Source organism: Eutrigla gurnardus (genome assembly GCF_963514095.1).
Source record: "Eutrigla gurnardus genome assembly, chromosome: 12".
In the NCBI taxonomy this organism is placed as follows: domain Eukaryota; kingdom Metazoa; phylum Chordata; class Actinopteri; order Perciformes; family Triglidae; genus Eutrigla; species Eutrigla gurnardus.
The window spans coordinates 27130932-27146553 of NC_139926.1; the positions used below are offsets into that span (position 1 = coordinate 27130932).

At 46.0% G+C, this 15622-nt stretch overlaps 1 protein-coding gene across 45 annotated transcripts in view; it reads left to right on the top strand.

The window, feature by feature from the left end:
• clasp1a (cytoplasmic linker associated protein 1a) overlaps nt 1–15622 on the top strand; it is a 116334-nt gene that overhangs the window by 9792 nt on the left and 90920 nt on the right. For all 45 annotated transcript variants that reach the window (XR_014598089.1, XM_084023178.1, XM_084023210.1 and 42 more), the window contains exons 3-8: nt 7921–7999; nt 8077–8180; nt 8681–8772; nt 9282–9357; nt 10440–10537; nt 11094–11164. Coding sequence is in view for 44 of the 45 variants with exons in the window: in XM_084023178.1 (XP_083879304.1) it covers nt 7921–7999; nt 8077–8180; nt 8681–8772; nt 9282–9357; nt 10440–10537; nt 11094–11164 (520 nt within the window). In the remaining variant the exon portion in view is untranslated. The remainder of the gene's footprint in view (nt 1–7920; nt 8000–8076; nt 8181–8680; nt 8773–9281; nt 9358–10439; nt 10538–11093; nt 11165–15622) is intronic.

The window sequence follows — 15622 nt, forward strand, 5'->3', positions numbered from 1 at the left end:
TTTACCACAGCTGGAAGGTGCTGGAAAGGCATGGAAACAAACCTTGAAAGTGCTTGAATGTGACTCTGAAGAAGGCATAGGAGCCTGGATACCTCTGACACGGTTCAGATGAGCTGTTTTGAATCCTGGAGCTCGGTAACCTCTGGACTGTCAGCAACACAGCAGCTGTTTGTGTGATTTCCCTCATGAATGTTTCTTTTGATGCTGAAGCGTAACAATGTGCCTCCCGGCTTCACTTTGCCATTAAACGCCTCCTCGTCACTTAAGGAGAGTCCTCACATCATATAAATCCAGCACTCATCAGGATTTCTGACTCGTTATATCATAACGTATCTCCTTCACGTCCTTCGCTGCCCGAGGTTTCCCTCTGGACTCACATGACTCCGTCCCGTTCCCCCCGATGAGGGCTGCGTTTGTGAGCTTGGTTCAGTCCCTCGGGTTCTACGAGGGGATTAACTCCAGTGGAGAAGCAACAGAACGTCCTGTTTCCGTGTTTACGCCGTTAGATGGAAGTAGCTAGCAGCATATTTCCGATGACGTGTGTTGGGAAGTGCCGGGCTGTAGCTTCAATAACTCGGACCTGCTTTTGTACTGTTTTATTCTCAGTACAACCATTTCATCAGTTCCGTTTGCTTTGATTGTTTGATTGTTGACAGGATAGGAAAGGCAAACAAAACTAAACTGTAATAAAATAAAATAGAATCACGACGACAAAATGCTCGACTGCCAAACAATTAGATCTTTGCCACAAAATGCTCTACGTCCCCATGTCTACCGTCGAGGGGGTTAGAGGTGATTGTAAACCATCATGGGATCAATATGCTCCATACTGGACTCCTCTTCTGTCAGTGTATCCTGAGCAGGAAGCTCATTCGCTTCATCTCCTACATTTCCAGGATCTTTTGGGTCGGACCTGCTTTTCTGAGGTGCTGTTACATGTAGTTCTGGGTCCGGTATCTCTCCTAAGGACACTTGGCCATGTGGACTGGAGGAGTGACTAGATCCCGTACTGGTGTGACCAGCATGGGAATGTTCTAGCACCAGTGCTCCCAGTGGGACGGTCAGTCCGGATCCATATGAAGCTAGCTTCAGGCTGGCAGTGTGATGTGGAGATTCTCCCGTACCTTCATGTGTGATGATAGTTTGCTGATCTTTTGAACCGCCAGCGTCCACATCTGTGTCGTTGCCCCCGGCGACGTGCTGACTCAGCCGTCTCCATGCCGACGTGCTCAGCTGTTTTACAGTGGATCCACGGTGGGTTTTTTTTTGCTGCCACTTCCATTAAGGCTGCTGTCGGCCTGCAGAGTGACGTCCTCCTCTATTGTGTCTGTCAGCTGCCAGGACGGCGTCTGGACCGCACCAAGGGGGTCAAACACACAGCCCGGGGACCAGAACCGGCCCCCAAGGGTCCAAACCGGGAGATGATTGACGGGGAGGATTTCTGCAGGAGTTTGGAATCTGTGCATATTATATAGGGTTGGTACAGGTGCTGGAAATCCTTGAAAACCCTTGAATGTTAGTGTGGTGTTTCCAAGGTTTGAAAAGTGCTTGGATTTAGACTAAAGTGCTTGAAATGTGTGTTGTATGTGATGACATCTATGATAGAACAGAGGAAAGAAGATCTCCATATCTGAGGGACTGAAAACAGCATTTTCTGACATTTCTTTATGAAAAATGACTTTTGATGATAAACAGATGATGAAAATAGTTGGTGATTATATTTCTGTGGATCTGTTAGTGGAATTAGTTTTCCTTTCATTTGTGGTCCTTCTGTAAAAAGCTGTCTCCAAACATCATGTTGGTCGTTTAGAGGACAATAACATCTCATTTAATGTGATGAACAAGTGACATAATAAGTAGACTGAATACTGACCATTGGATTGGTACAAATATGGAGTTTACCACAGCTGGAAGGGGCTGGAAAAGCATGGAAATACACCTGGAAAAGTGCTTGAATGTGACTTTGAAAAAGGTGTAGGAACCCTGGTTTTGGCGTTTTAAAAGACACCAAAGGTCGCAGCGAGGTCTGACCTCTCAGACGGGGTTATGGTAACTGTGATGCAGGCTGATGCAGTATGAAGTGTCGGTGTGTTTTCTCTGATTTGCTGCTGGTTTATTTTGGTCCTCTGCCCGTGATGAATGGGACCCATGAGCGTCTGGGCCCACGTCACGGCCCGTCCCGTGGTTGCCGTCTGATAGGCCACATCTCTACCTCTAGGACACAGTCGGAGCCGGCTGCTGCCAGGCCTCCTCAAAACAACAGACCTTTAAATCAGACTTGTTAGCTGCAGCGAGATGAGGGCAGGAACACAGAACAAAATGTCCCCGCTTTCTTCTTTCCATGTCCTAATTGATTTCCACCAGCTTGAAACGGATCATTTTCAGAAAAGAATACGACCTCCTCAGTGTTTAGTTTGTCACTCAGTCGAGGTGAGACAGTGAGGAAGGTCTGCATTGGACTGTTCACAGGATCTGATGGGTTCTGGTGCTGTTAAAACAGGTGCTATTAAACCAAAGCACGTTATTCTCTCTACAAAGTGGACACATGCAGGCGAATACATGTCATATCCAGGTTGGTACGGTGCTGGAGACCCTTGGAAACACTTTTAGTGTGGTGTTTTCAAGGTCTGGAGAGTGCTTGGATTGTGTGTGTGTGTGTGTGTGTGTGTGTGTGTGTGTGTGTGTGTGTGTGTGTGTGTGTGTGTGTGTGTGTGTGTGTGTGTGTGTGTGTGTGTGTGTGTGTGTGTGTGTGTGTGTGTGTGTGTGTGTGTGTGTGTGTGTGTGTGTGTGTGTGTACACACCAGCATGCCTGGGAGTCACAGCTGAGTCACTGCTGTCTGATCTCACCTCAGCATTCCTGCTGCTGCAGCCTCCCGTTGCTGGCGTGACATCACAACGCCCCGTCCCGTTGCTGGCGTGACATCACAACGCCCCGTCCCGTTGCTGGCGTGACATCACAACGTCCCGTCCCGTTGCTGGCGTGACATCACAACGACCCGTCCCGTTGCTGGCGTGACATCACAACGCCCCGTCCCGTTGCTGGCGTGACATCACAACGTCCCGTCCCGTTGCTGGCGTGACATCACAACGACCCGTCCCGTTGCTGGCGTGACATCACAACGACCCGTCCCGTTGCTGCCGTGACATCACAACGACCCGTCCCGTTTCTGCCGTGACATCACAACGACCCGTCCCGTTGCTGGCGTGACATCACAACGACCCGTCCCGTTGCTGCCGTGACATCACAACGACCCGTCCCGTTTCTGCCGTGACATCACAACGACCCGTCCCGTTTCTGCCGTGACATCACAACGCCCCGTCCCGTTGCTGGCGTGACATCACAACGCCCCGTCCCGTTGCTGGCGTGACATCACAACGCCCCGTCCCGTTGCTGGCGTGACATCACAACGACCCGTCCCGTTGCTGGCGTGACATCACAACGCCCCGTCCCGTTGCTGGCGTGACATCACAACGCCCCGTCCCGTTGCTGGCGTGACATCACAACGCCCCGTCCCGTTGCTGGCGTGACATCATGTTTGTTTCTTAACCTGATGTAAAGTGATTACAGTTTAGTGCCTTTTTTAAGAGGCTCATTTGGATGATTATGGGGATAAATATGGCGTTCTCATGGCGTCCCATCCTGTCGTAGCCGGTCAGCAGGTCGTCTGCGTTACCGGCTGCAGCGGCGAGGCTGGTCTTCAGTCTGTGTGAGTCATCGTGGTCTGCAGCTGCTGCAGCAGGAAGTACCAGAGAGGCTTCTGGGTCTTTGCCAGGTGTTTGTGAGTCTGTGGATGGATGAGACCGCAAAAACAGAGACCAGAATGAAGGCTGGGCTCAGAGATGGGTGTAGTCCGAGCAAGGGGGGGGGGGGGGGGGGGGGGGAACAAGACCACCATCTACCAGGAGAGTCCTCCTCTCTGTTTGAAGACGAGGTGGCTGATGGCGATCAGCAGAAACACACAGCGGTAACACCTACCTGGGTCTGCATCGGTCCGTTAAGAGTCACCACGCCTGCATTCAAAGAAAACATCAGGCGCCAGGTAGAACGTCATTTCAGCTGGACTGGGAAACAGATCCGGCTCATAAAACCCAAGCTGGAGGCACCGGAGACATCAGAATCTGGTTAATATGATGTGGCAGGGAGACAGGGAGGCAGGGAGACAGACAGGGAGGGAGGGAGACAGGCAGGGAGACAGGCAGGGAGGGAGACAGGCAGGGAGACAGGCAGGGAGGGAGACAGGCAGGGAGGGAGACAGGGAGGGAGGGAGGGAGACAGGGAGACAGGCAGGGAGGGAGACAGGGAGACAGACATGGAGGGAGGGCCAGGTATGCTGCATAATCACAAAGCACTCTGTAATAAATCACAAGCTCTGCTCTGTTTGTGGATCATTGTGTCTCACATTCAGAGTTCTTCTGTCTTTCTGTCCGTTCAGGGTCCTCAGAGGATCTCCATGTGTACCTGCTGATTGACCGGTCCACGCTACCGATGCTAGTTAGCTACCAAGATGACTTTAACACTTAGCTGTAAATACAAACCTGGATTTTATGAAGCTAACTTTGTTAGCGGCTTCACACCAGAATCCACATGGATCCAGATCCACCCGTCGCTCCTCCGCAGTCCAAATATGGTCACTGCCTTCACTGGTTGCAAGAAGGCGACGGCATTCTTCTGATCTTTCAGTCTCCTTTTTTAAAATCACCTTTTCATCTCAGCATAAAAGATAATCAGTGAAATCTCCAGTTTTCTGCTTTTCAAACAGTTTCATAAACAGATCTTTGGTGGTTTAGTTTTCCAGGTCGGGTGTCTGTAGTGAAGCCTCACATGTTTAAAGGCCGGGCTGAGGCCTGGGGCTGGTTTCTGGAGCACAAGACAAGAGAGAGGAACCTCCTGGATCCCTGAAAAGATCTGTCTCGTATTATACTTTTATATACCATGATAGTAGTCATGTGACACGGTGAGGATCTCATGTTGCTGTGATCCGGTTCAGAGAATAGTCCTCCTACATCGACCTGACCCAAGAGAGGCCTAGATCTGAGGTCTGCTCTGGAGGTGGGGTTCCTCCGGGCCCTGTGTTCCTGCCCTCTCATCAGCCTGATTACTGTCATTCCCTCCAGTGGGAGAACAAAGGGACAGATCTGAGATCAGACCTGGAGACAGCAGACCTGCAGGGACCAGAACAGGCTCAGGATCTCCAGAACAGAACCAGCAGAAAGAGTCACAGCGCCACATAGTGGAGAGGGGAAAACCCCTTACAGACCTCAATCTGGAGCAGACCAGGATCTGGGTTTCTTCTGGGTTTGGTGTTGGAGTAGTATTAACAGTTAGTATTAACAGTAGTAGTAGTAGTATTAGCAGTAGTAGTATGAACAGTGTAAACAGTAGTAGTAGTAAAATTAGCAGTGTTAGTATTAGCAGTAGTAGTAGTAGTATTAGCAGTAGTAGTATGAACAGTGTAAACATTAGTAGTAGTAAAATTAGCAGTGTTAGTATTAGCAGTAGTAGTAGTAGTATTAGCAGTAGTAGTATGAACAGTGTAAACAGTAGTAGTAGTAAAATTAGCAGTGTTAGTATTAGCAGTAGTAGTAGTAGTATTAGCAGTAGTAGTATGAACAGTGTAAACATTAGTAGTAGTAAAATTAGCAGTGTTAGTATTAGCAGTAGTAGTAGTAGTATTAGCAGTAGTAGTATGAACAGTGTAAACAGTAGTAGTAGTAAAATTAGCAGTGTTAGTATTAACAGTAGTAGTATTAACAGTAGTAGTAGTATTAGCATTAGTAGTAGTAGTAATATTAACAGTAATAGTATTAGCAGTAGTTTTATTAGTATTAGCAGTAGTAGTAGTTTTATTAGTATTAGCAGTAGTAGTAGTAGTAGTAATATTAACAGTAATAGTATTAGCAGTAGTAGTAGTTTTATTAGTATTAGCAGTAGTAGTAGTAACAGTACTAATATTAATAGTAGTAAACAAGAAGATAGAGTCTGAAATCATGAAAGCATTGATGGCCTTATATAATAAACACTATTATATAATAATATTAATATTCCATATGATACAGTAATATATCACCTGAAGTAGAAAGTGAACTCATCACTCTGACAACAGAGCTGCCCTGTTATTCCAGTCAGCCACCACCAGGTGGCAGCAGAGCGCCATCCCTGCTATTAAAAGGCAACTTCTGAGTCTGGTTTTAATGTTGGAACAAAGTGAGGGTTTCCAAAAATTGCACCATGATCTGGACCTGAGTCCAGGTGATGCTTGTGTGTCGTTGTGGTGTTAGCAGGGCTGCTCTCGCTAGACGCTCACTGAGCAGCTCTATCACCCCATGACAAGGACAGGTGAGGGGGAGGGGCCTCTGGCTCTCTGATGTGGCCCGCTCAGAGGGACTACAGTCATGGTGCAGGACTCAACTCTCCCCTCAGGAGCTGCTGGAGCCCCGGATGTGTAATACTAGGGGGATTCTCCTTGATGTAGCCGCCTGCAGCGCGCTACCTAACGTGATGGATTGTGGGTTGAAAGCGATGCATGATGGCTAGAATTGTGTCCGACTTAGCAGCCGACTGCAAAGACGTCACAGGGTCGCGACCATATCACGTGACCCAAAACATCGCGGGAACAAGTTTTTAAGAGCCGCTTCTTGCAGCGCTTGGCAGCGCGGTGAACGGTGGCTGCAACCGGCTTGTCCACACCTCCGCTACAGCGGAATGGTTCTCATTGGTTAAAAGTTCAATGACGTGTGTTCAGGTCCGCACTCGGCGGCCACCTTGTGGTGAAATGATACTTTTTATTTTGGTCGCATTGATCTCATGGCTTGATCTAAAGTTCCGTGCATTGTGTTGTGAGTAGGCCTATTATATGTGAGGTCTGGTTAATACAAACATAGAATGATAATACAAATATACTGGGAAAAATAATGCCTTCCACATGTTGCCTTGCGTGTGTGTGTGTGTATGTATGTATTTATCTATATCTATATATATATATATATATATAGATAGATAAATACATACATATATATATATATATATATATGAGCACCATAGTTGTCTACGGTCTCTTTTAGAGCCCGCCCCCTCAGACACCTGCAGCTCTCGTCGGCGTGATAAGTCAAGTCAAGCCAAGACCATCCTGAACAAGCCTAGTATAAATATAATTATGTATAATCTGCTGCTGTGGAGGGGACAGGAGGCAGCTCCATTCATACACACAGCAGAAGCTTAGAAATGTGAAAAAGTTTACCCATAATCCTTTGCAACAGGATATTTTGAATGCAGCCCTCAACGTGGGCGTGTCTGGTTACAGCACTGGATATTCCATTGGTTTGATAGGGAATTAAATGAAAGTCAATGTATTTGTATTAAGATTAGGTGTGTGAATCTTTAGCTTCACTTCGATTCGATTAACGATACAGTAATCGGCGATTCGATTCAAGGACGATTTTTTTTTGTAACGATTCGATTTGATTCAGTAACTTGTAACCAAAGTTCTATATCCATGAAGTAAACATGCAATAATGCAAGTGAGACAATCTGTATTCTTCTGAAAGGGGAAAAAATAACATATTTATTCTATAAAAAGGTAAACCTGCATAATATTTTATGCTGAATACAAAAATTAAACATTGCTCAGTTATTTTGAACATTATTCAGTAGACTACATGCTGGCAGGGGAGAGAGTGTCTTAAACTTATTAAAACATTAATCATAAGTAAGAATCACGATTCATCCAATTAAATGCATTTATATTGATTATTGGTGAAGTCAAAATGATTCATTCTATTTATTTATTTTAGCAGATCAATTTAGTAGAATCTATAGGACTGACAATCGATTAATCGATTAATCGTATGAATCGTTACACCTCTAATTGAGATGTTATTTTAGAAGGCATGTATTGATGCGTTTCCTTGTGTGTCCACCAGGTGGCTCTGCTCGGCTTGGACCTCCTGTCTGCCTTAGTGACGAGGTTACAGGAGAGATTCAGGGCCCACGTGGGAACAGGTGAGCCCTTTGAGTCCTCCATAGATCCCCCTGTGTTTGCGGTTCTGAACTGACCCTTCCGTGTTCCCGTCCCTCAGTGCTGCCCAGCCTTATTGACCGATTGGGAGACTCTAAAGACCAGGTGCGAGACCAGGACCAGACGGTGCTGTTAAAGATCATGGGAGAAGTGGCCGCCCCGCAGGTACCAACACGGACCAGACTGAGGGGTTCAGTTGTCTGGGTTTATTTTATCTTTTCACATGGTTGATGTGTGTAATCAGAAACATTATGACTGGAAGAGTCGTATGTGTGTGTATATGTATGTATATATATATAAAGGTAGGTATATATCACTTTTTTATTATTAATATTATTACATTAATTATTTTTTTAACATTTGTATTTATTTTATTTAATTTTTAAAGAAATTAAGTATATATGTTGTGCTGTATAAATAATGTACGCTAATTTCGATTTCAATAAAAATTTGAATGAAAAATAATAGTAATAATAACAATCAGGCATTAATATTCTCTGGTCCCACTGACTCAGTTATATATGAGTTTCAGAAGAGACCAAAAAGGTTTAGTGGATGAAGTTCAGGTCCACGTTCTGGAGTTAGAAGACTACAAACAAGCAGACCAGGACTACAAACGGTCTGTGGTCCATTTCCTGTCCCGTAATGTGGTCTCTGTGTTGCAGTTTGTGTGGGACCGGATGCAGGGCGGCTTCAAGCACAAGAACAACAGGACCAGAGAAGGAGTGTGCCTTTGCCTTGTGGCCACGCTGAACACGTGAGTCCTCCCATACTGGTCCTACTGGTCCTACTGGTGGTGATGGGTCGGTGCCCTCACCTGCATTTACATCAGTAAAACCTTAGCTTTAAAGCAGCTTTGCTAGCATTTGATCTGGTTTCTGAGTTTGAAACCCTTCACTTGTTTTAACGAGAGACGGGAGGATACAGGATTTAATTTAATCTATTTTCAGTAAATTAATCGTGGTGAATTTTCATTAGTGGGATAATCATGGAATTAATGATCTGTCTAGCTCTCTGCATGCTGCCTTTTTACTTATTTGTTGTGTGGTAGACCGTATGATTTTGAGTAAAGATAGGATTTTACCTTATTCAAAATAGTTTCAATATTTGAGTGATATGAGTTTTCTGTATTATTTTTTACGTTTTGTCAGGATACATGAGATGTTCATATGGCCCCTCGTCTCGTCATCACATTTTTAAAAAGCTGGTATTTGTATTTGTCCAAAGCGTGGATGCTGATCAGCTGATGTGGTTTAACTGTTCCAGGTACGGAGCTCAGGGCCTGATCCTCAGTAAGATCGTGCCCCACATATGTAACCTGCTGGGGGACCCCACGAGTCAGGTAGGCCGGTCCTGCTGCCCTACATCCTTCAGATGCTGATTACATTTCTGGTTACTTGTGTGTCATTTTTTAACAAACCATCAAAGTAGTCCTGCCAGTATGATCATGTTCCCTCCCCTAGTGGCAGCTTTGAGTAGTGCAGCTTTAGATACCTGAAACTGGTCCAAACTAATGAATCTAGTGATAATTAAAAGTCGGACCAGCGTTTCAGTTGGGATTGATTGTGTTGTTGTGGTGTTCAGGTGCGTAGTGAGTGATTGTGTTGGTGTGGTGTTCAGGTGCGTAGTGAGTGATTGATTGTGTTGGTGTGGTGTTCAGGTGCGTAGTGAGTGATTGATTGTGTTGTTGTGGTGTTCAGGTGCGTAGTGAGTGATTGTGTTGGTGTGGTGTTCAGGTGCGTAGTGAGTGATTGATTGTGTTGGTGTGGTGTTCAGGTGCGTAGTGAGTGATTGTGTTGGTGTGGTGTTCAGGTGCGTAGTGAGTGATTGATTGTGTTGGTGTGGTGTTCAGGTGCGTAGTGAGTGATTGATTGTGTTGGTGTGGTGTTCAGGTGCATAGTGAGTGATTGTGTTGGTGTGGTGTTCAGGTGCGTAGTGAGTGATTGATTGTGTTGTTGTGGTGTTCAGGTGCGTAGTGAGTGATTGTGTTGGTGTGGTGTTCAGGTGCGTAGTGAGTGATTGATTGTGTTGGTGTGGTGTTCAGGTGCGTAGTGAGTGAGTGATTGTGTTGGTGTGGTGTTCAGGTGCGTAGTGAGTGATTGATTGTGTTGGTGTGGTGTTCAGGTGCGTAGTGAGTGATTGATTGTGTTGGTGTGGTGTTCAGGTGCGTAGTGAGTGATTGTGTTGGTGTGGTGTTCAGGTGCGTAGTGAGTGATTGATTGTGTTGGTGTGGTGTTCAGGTGCGTAGTGAGTGATTGTGTTGGTGTGGTGTTCAGGTGCGTAGTGATTGATTGTGTTGGTGTGGTGTTCAGGTGCGTAGTGAGTGATTGATTGTGTTGGTGTGGTGTTCAGGTGCGTAGTGAGTGATTGTGTTGGTGTGGTGTTCAGGTGCGTAGTGAGTGATTGTGTTGGTGTGGTGTTCAGGTGCGTGACGGAGCCATGAGCTGCCTGGTGGAGATCTACAAACACGTGGGTGAGAGGGTGAGGATCGACCTCAGCAAGAAGGGCCTTCCTCAGTCACGGTACGACGACCTCCTCCTCCTCTTCCTCTTCCTCCTGCTCCTCCTCTTCCTCCTGCTCCTCCTCACGTCCTATTCTGTTGCTGTATGCTGTCGTCTCCTTTAGCTCACATGTAGATATTTGAATTTGAAGGAACATGAATGACACCATCTCAGCTGTGCAGCTCCACAGTCTGTTAGATGAGATTAGAAATATTATTCCTCTCTCACCTTCCATATAATCCAGATTACATCAGCCAACCTGTCACTGTGATTATTATTATTATTATTAGTTATGTTCCTTTGAAGCGGCTGCCAGACTTCCATCACATTCAGACTGTATTTCTCTTTTTATATCTCGTGGCAGCGTTTTGTCCCGTTTCACACCGGCCCGCGTGTCACATGACCACATCTCTGGCCGCGGTGACAGTGTGTCATGTGTGTGGCACTTCAGGACGCCGTCTATTTCGGTGTGACCATCCCGACTCGGGGCTTCTCACCTCCGATGTGTCCCAGCTGCAGCTCCACCCATCCACTCTGTCTCTGCTTCACACCTTTATTTTTATCTCTTATTTTCCAGGTTGAATGTAATCTTCAGCAAATTCGATGAAGTCCAAAGATCCGGGACGATGATGTCATCGTCTGGCTCAGGTGAGGCTATCTCAGTACGACAGATCCCAGATCAGATCTCTCTCCAGTGATTCCAGCAGTACTAACACTCAGATTCTTTAAATGTACTGGTTTATATCTGCACCTAGTTGGTGTTTATGCTCCAAGCCTGGTCTGGTTGACCCTCTTATTACTTTTTATTTGTCACAGCTTGGTTTTTACTATTTAGATTTAACTCATTTTTAATTCACTTAGTCTTTGAAATTATAACTCTTTGTTTGCTTGATTATGTAACTTTTAATATGACTTCGGTCTTAAGTTTTCTCAGTTGTGGAGGATCTGTCCTTGTGGAAATGAATCTGTTATATAAATCCAGTTTGCTTGCTGATACGGTGCGATGAGCGGGTCTACATTTACCACACACACTTCCCAGGCTGGTGTTTACAGATCTCTATTGAGAGGGAGGGAGGCAGTGGGAGGTCTCATTGTTGTGATGGGGGGGGGGGGGGCAGATAGGGGAGAGGAAGGGACGGACAGAGAGCAAAACAAAGCAGCCATTTCTGCTGCACCACTGAGAGGTGGGCGAGAGATAATCGGGGCGAGAGAGAGAGAGAGAGGGAGGGAGCGATCAGCTGTGGAGCAGCATTCCTCTCTGGCTTCACTGCCGACGGCGGCGTTGCACCATGACAGCTGGAGAAGGTAAGACGGGAACCACGGGGGTCAGGTCTGAACCATCATGGCTGCAGGTGGAGGAGAAGATCACACTTCTTCTCACCACCTTATGTAATCTGGGTTGTTTTGTGTGTGTGTGCTGGTTTTGTGCATTTTGACTCGCCGTTACGTAATAAAGCTGCGTGTACGTGAAGAAGGTAACACCTTCTGGAAGTTGTGTGTGCTGCGTTTGTGGCGTAGGAATGCAGCGTTGCATCTCTTAACGTCAGCATGTCAGCACGCAGAACAAGATACGATGTACACACAACTATTGTCTATGTGAACAATATCCCTCTGTGTGTGTTGTTATCAGAGCTTGTCCTTGCTTTTTGACATTACCGGGCTGACCGTGCTTTTAGACAGGCAGCAGAAGTGAAGCCAACGCTGAAATGCCTTAAAGCTGCCATTCTCTCTGCTGGCCACCAGGGGGCGACTCCTCTCTGGTTGTATAGAAGTCTATGAGAAAATGGTCCTACTTCTCTCTGCTGGCCACCAGGTGGCGACTCCTCTCTGGTTGTATAGAAGTCTATGAGAAAATGGTCCTACTTCTCTCTGCTGGCCCCCAGGGGGCGACTCCTCTCTGGTTGTATAGAAGTCTATGAGAAAATGGTCCTACTTCTCTCTGCTGGCCACCAGGGGGCGACTCCTCTCTGGTTGTATAGAAGTATATGAGAAAATGGTCCTACTTCTCTCTGCTGGCCACCAGGGGGCGACTCCTCTCTGGTTGTATAGAAGTATATGAGAAAATGGTCCTACTTCTCTCTGCTGGCCACCAGGGGGCGACTCCTCTCTGGTTGTATAGAAGTCTATGAGAAAATGGTCCTACTTCTCTCTGCTGGCCACCAGGGGGCGACTCCTCTCTGGTTGTATAGAAGTCTATGAGAAAATGGTCCTACTTCTCTCTGCTGGCCACCAGGGGGCGACTCCTCTCTGGTTGTATAGAAGTCTATGAGAAAATGGTCCTACTTCTCTCTTGATGTATTATCTCAGTAAACATTGTAAACATGAGTTTATGGTCTCAATCTCTAGTTTCAAGTCTTCTTCAATCCAGCATGATGTTAATTTAGTACATTATGGTCCATTTAGAGTCCACCAGACCAGAAAGCAGGGGATGCTTTAGGGGGCGGGGCTTACCTGCTGATTGACAGGTCTCTACCACGCTACCAATGCTAGTTAGCTACTAAGATGACTTGAATGCTCATTGATCTCTGTCCGGCGCTGAGTGACTAACGGTCTGTTCCATCTATAATTTATAATCTGTTGATGGAAACACGACACTCGGCCAGACACGCTTTTATAATTTATATACCTAGATTACAGTCAGACATTTTATTAGTAATTAATTTCCTCTAAATACTTCTGAGTGAATAAATCTGAATTGTTTTTTTGAATATTTGCTGCAGGTTTTATGGGATCAGATTATAATATTTAATAAGTGTTACAGTGGTGTATTTTCTACCTGGACTGTGTGTGTGTGTGTATATATATATATATATATTGGGATTTGGGATGTGCCAGTGTGGCTGCGTGGGTGCTGGAGCCCTGTGTGTGCAGTTAGCAGACTATTATATCTTGCACCATGAAAGAACAGTTAACACTATTGGGGGCTGAATGCTTAAGCAGACACACACACACACACAGAGTGGGAGGCCTGTGTGTGTGTGTGTGTGTGTGTGTGTGTGTGTGTGTGTGTGTGTGTGTGTGTGTGTGTGTGTGTGTGTGTGTGTGTGTGTGTGTGTGTGTGTGTGTGTGTGTGTGTGTGTGTGTGTGTGTGTGGGCTTTCTCTAAGCTGGAAGCTTTCTCTAAATTCGGGATGTTTTAACTGCGTAACAAACTGCTTATAAACCTCTCGGGGCTCAGAGTTGCATCTCGATGCTGAAACTACACAGCAGTGTTAAATAGCTGAATTGGAACTAGAGGGTCCTGTATGACTCGGCTCTTCTTATTTATACGTATTCAGCAATTCAGTCCGGCTGATTTTTCTGCATTAAACAGCATTCAGAGCTTTAATCGAGCACCACTCCCTCTGTGTGTGTTGTTGTCCGGTCGTCTCCGTGCTTTGTTGACATGCGTGCACCACGGGTTAGCTCACGTACAGCAGATAAACACCGTACCGATTGATGGCATCGTCATGGAAACGTAGTGCCCTCCCCCATCTGGTTTCCCCTCAGGGCAACACTGTTAGCTCTGTCAGCATGTTTTCACTGTTAGCAACGCTGGCAACGCTGCCATGTCCGACAGCGTGATCATCTAGTTTGTAAATGTTTGTGACGATAACTAAGAATAACATTCATTATCCAGGGTTGGTACGGTGCTGGAAATCTTTGAAAACACTTGGATTTTAGTGTGGTGTTTTCAAGGTTTGTAAAGGTCTTGGATGTAGAATAAAGGTCTTGAAATGTGTGTTGTATGTGATGACATCTATGATAGAACAGAGGAAAGAAGATCTCCATATCTGAGGGACTGAAAACAGCATTTTCTGACATTTCTTTATGAAAAATGCCTTTTGATGATGAACAGATGATGAAAATAGTTGGTGATTATATTTCTGTGGATCTGTTAGTGGAATTAGTTTTCCTTTCATTTGTGGTCCTTCTGTAAAAAGCTGTCTCCAAACATCATGTTGGTTGTTTAGAGGACAATAACATCTCATTTAATGTGATGAACAAGTGACATAATAAGTAGACTGAATACTGACCATTGGATTGGTACAAAGATGGAGTTTACCACAGCTGGAAGGTGCTGGAAAAGCATGGAAATGCACCTGGAAATGCTTGGAAAGTGCTTAAATTAGACTTGGAGAAGGTGGAGGAGCCCTGATTATTTATCACCTTTATAACATGACTCAGCAACCGGGGTCCGGGAGCTGCAGCTCGGTGTGGTTGGAGTCGTGCTCGGTTGCGAGAGCGTGACTTGTCGGCGGCGTGCTGAATGATGTCATTGTCCCGGTGACTGCGAGCTTTAAAGGGAGGCTTTGAGGGGCAGAATAAGGGGGGCACTGTAGCCGTGTAAACCAGGGCCCCCTTTAAACCAGGACTTGGGGGGGGGGGCAGCTGCCCTGGATATCTGGAGTCGCCACAGAAAAATAACGGCCTCGGACACCGACATTTGTAGATGTAGAAGTAATTTTAGCCGTGTTCCCGTCCAGCTGTCGGCGACTCGTTGTAAGTGTGGACCGTGTGAACCACAGAGCGACAGACTTCAGAGGGACAACGGGAAGAGGAGAAGGACATTGTGCAAGTTCAATCAGTATTTTTAGTGGCAGAGGCCACTTCAGACTCGGCTTCACACCTTCCTGACATTAACCACACACACAGCGGGTAGCAACGGTGCCGACACGTCACTGGCTGAACGGAGCGGAACCAAGGTTAATTCACGTTGCTATAGTAACGGCTGCAGCCGTAACCCTGATGTGAGAATAAGCTTCAGCAAATCCAACAGGAAATAGAATAAGACATTTACAACCCAACACGTTCAATCTGGATGTAAACGTTTAAAATGCTCGTTGAGTCTGGAGGCGGGATAAAAGGAAGGAGACTCCATCATGTGGTTTGTGTTTTTTTATTTTATTATAAAAGCAAAAATGAACCATAACTGACATCCTGACTATAAACTATCAGCTGTTTTTTAAGGCAACAAATGACGGAAACGCTGAGTCGTCGTCTTTCTGTACTCGGCTTCCTATTCTGCTTTAGCGACACTGACCTCTGCTGGCGACCGCTGGTCACTACAACACATCGCATGAAGGCAGCGTCGTAGAAAGAGCAGCGTCTGGGTTTATGACGGAGT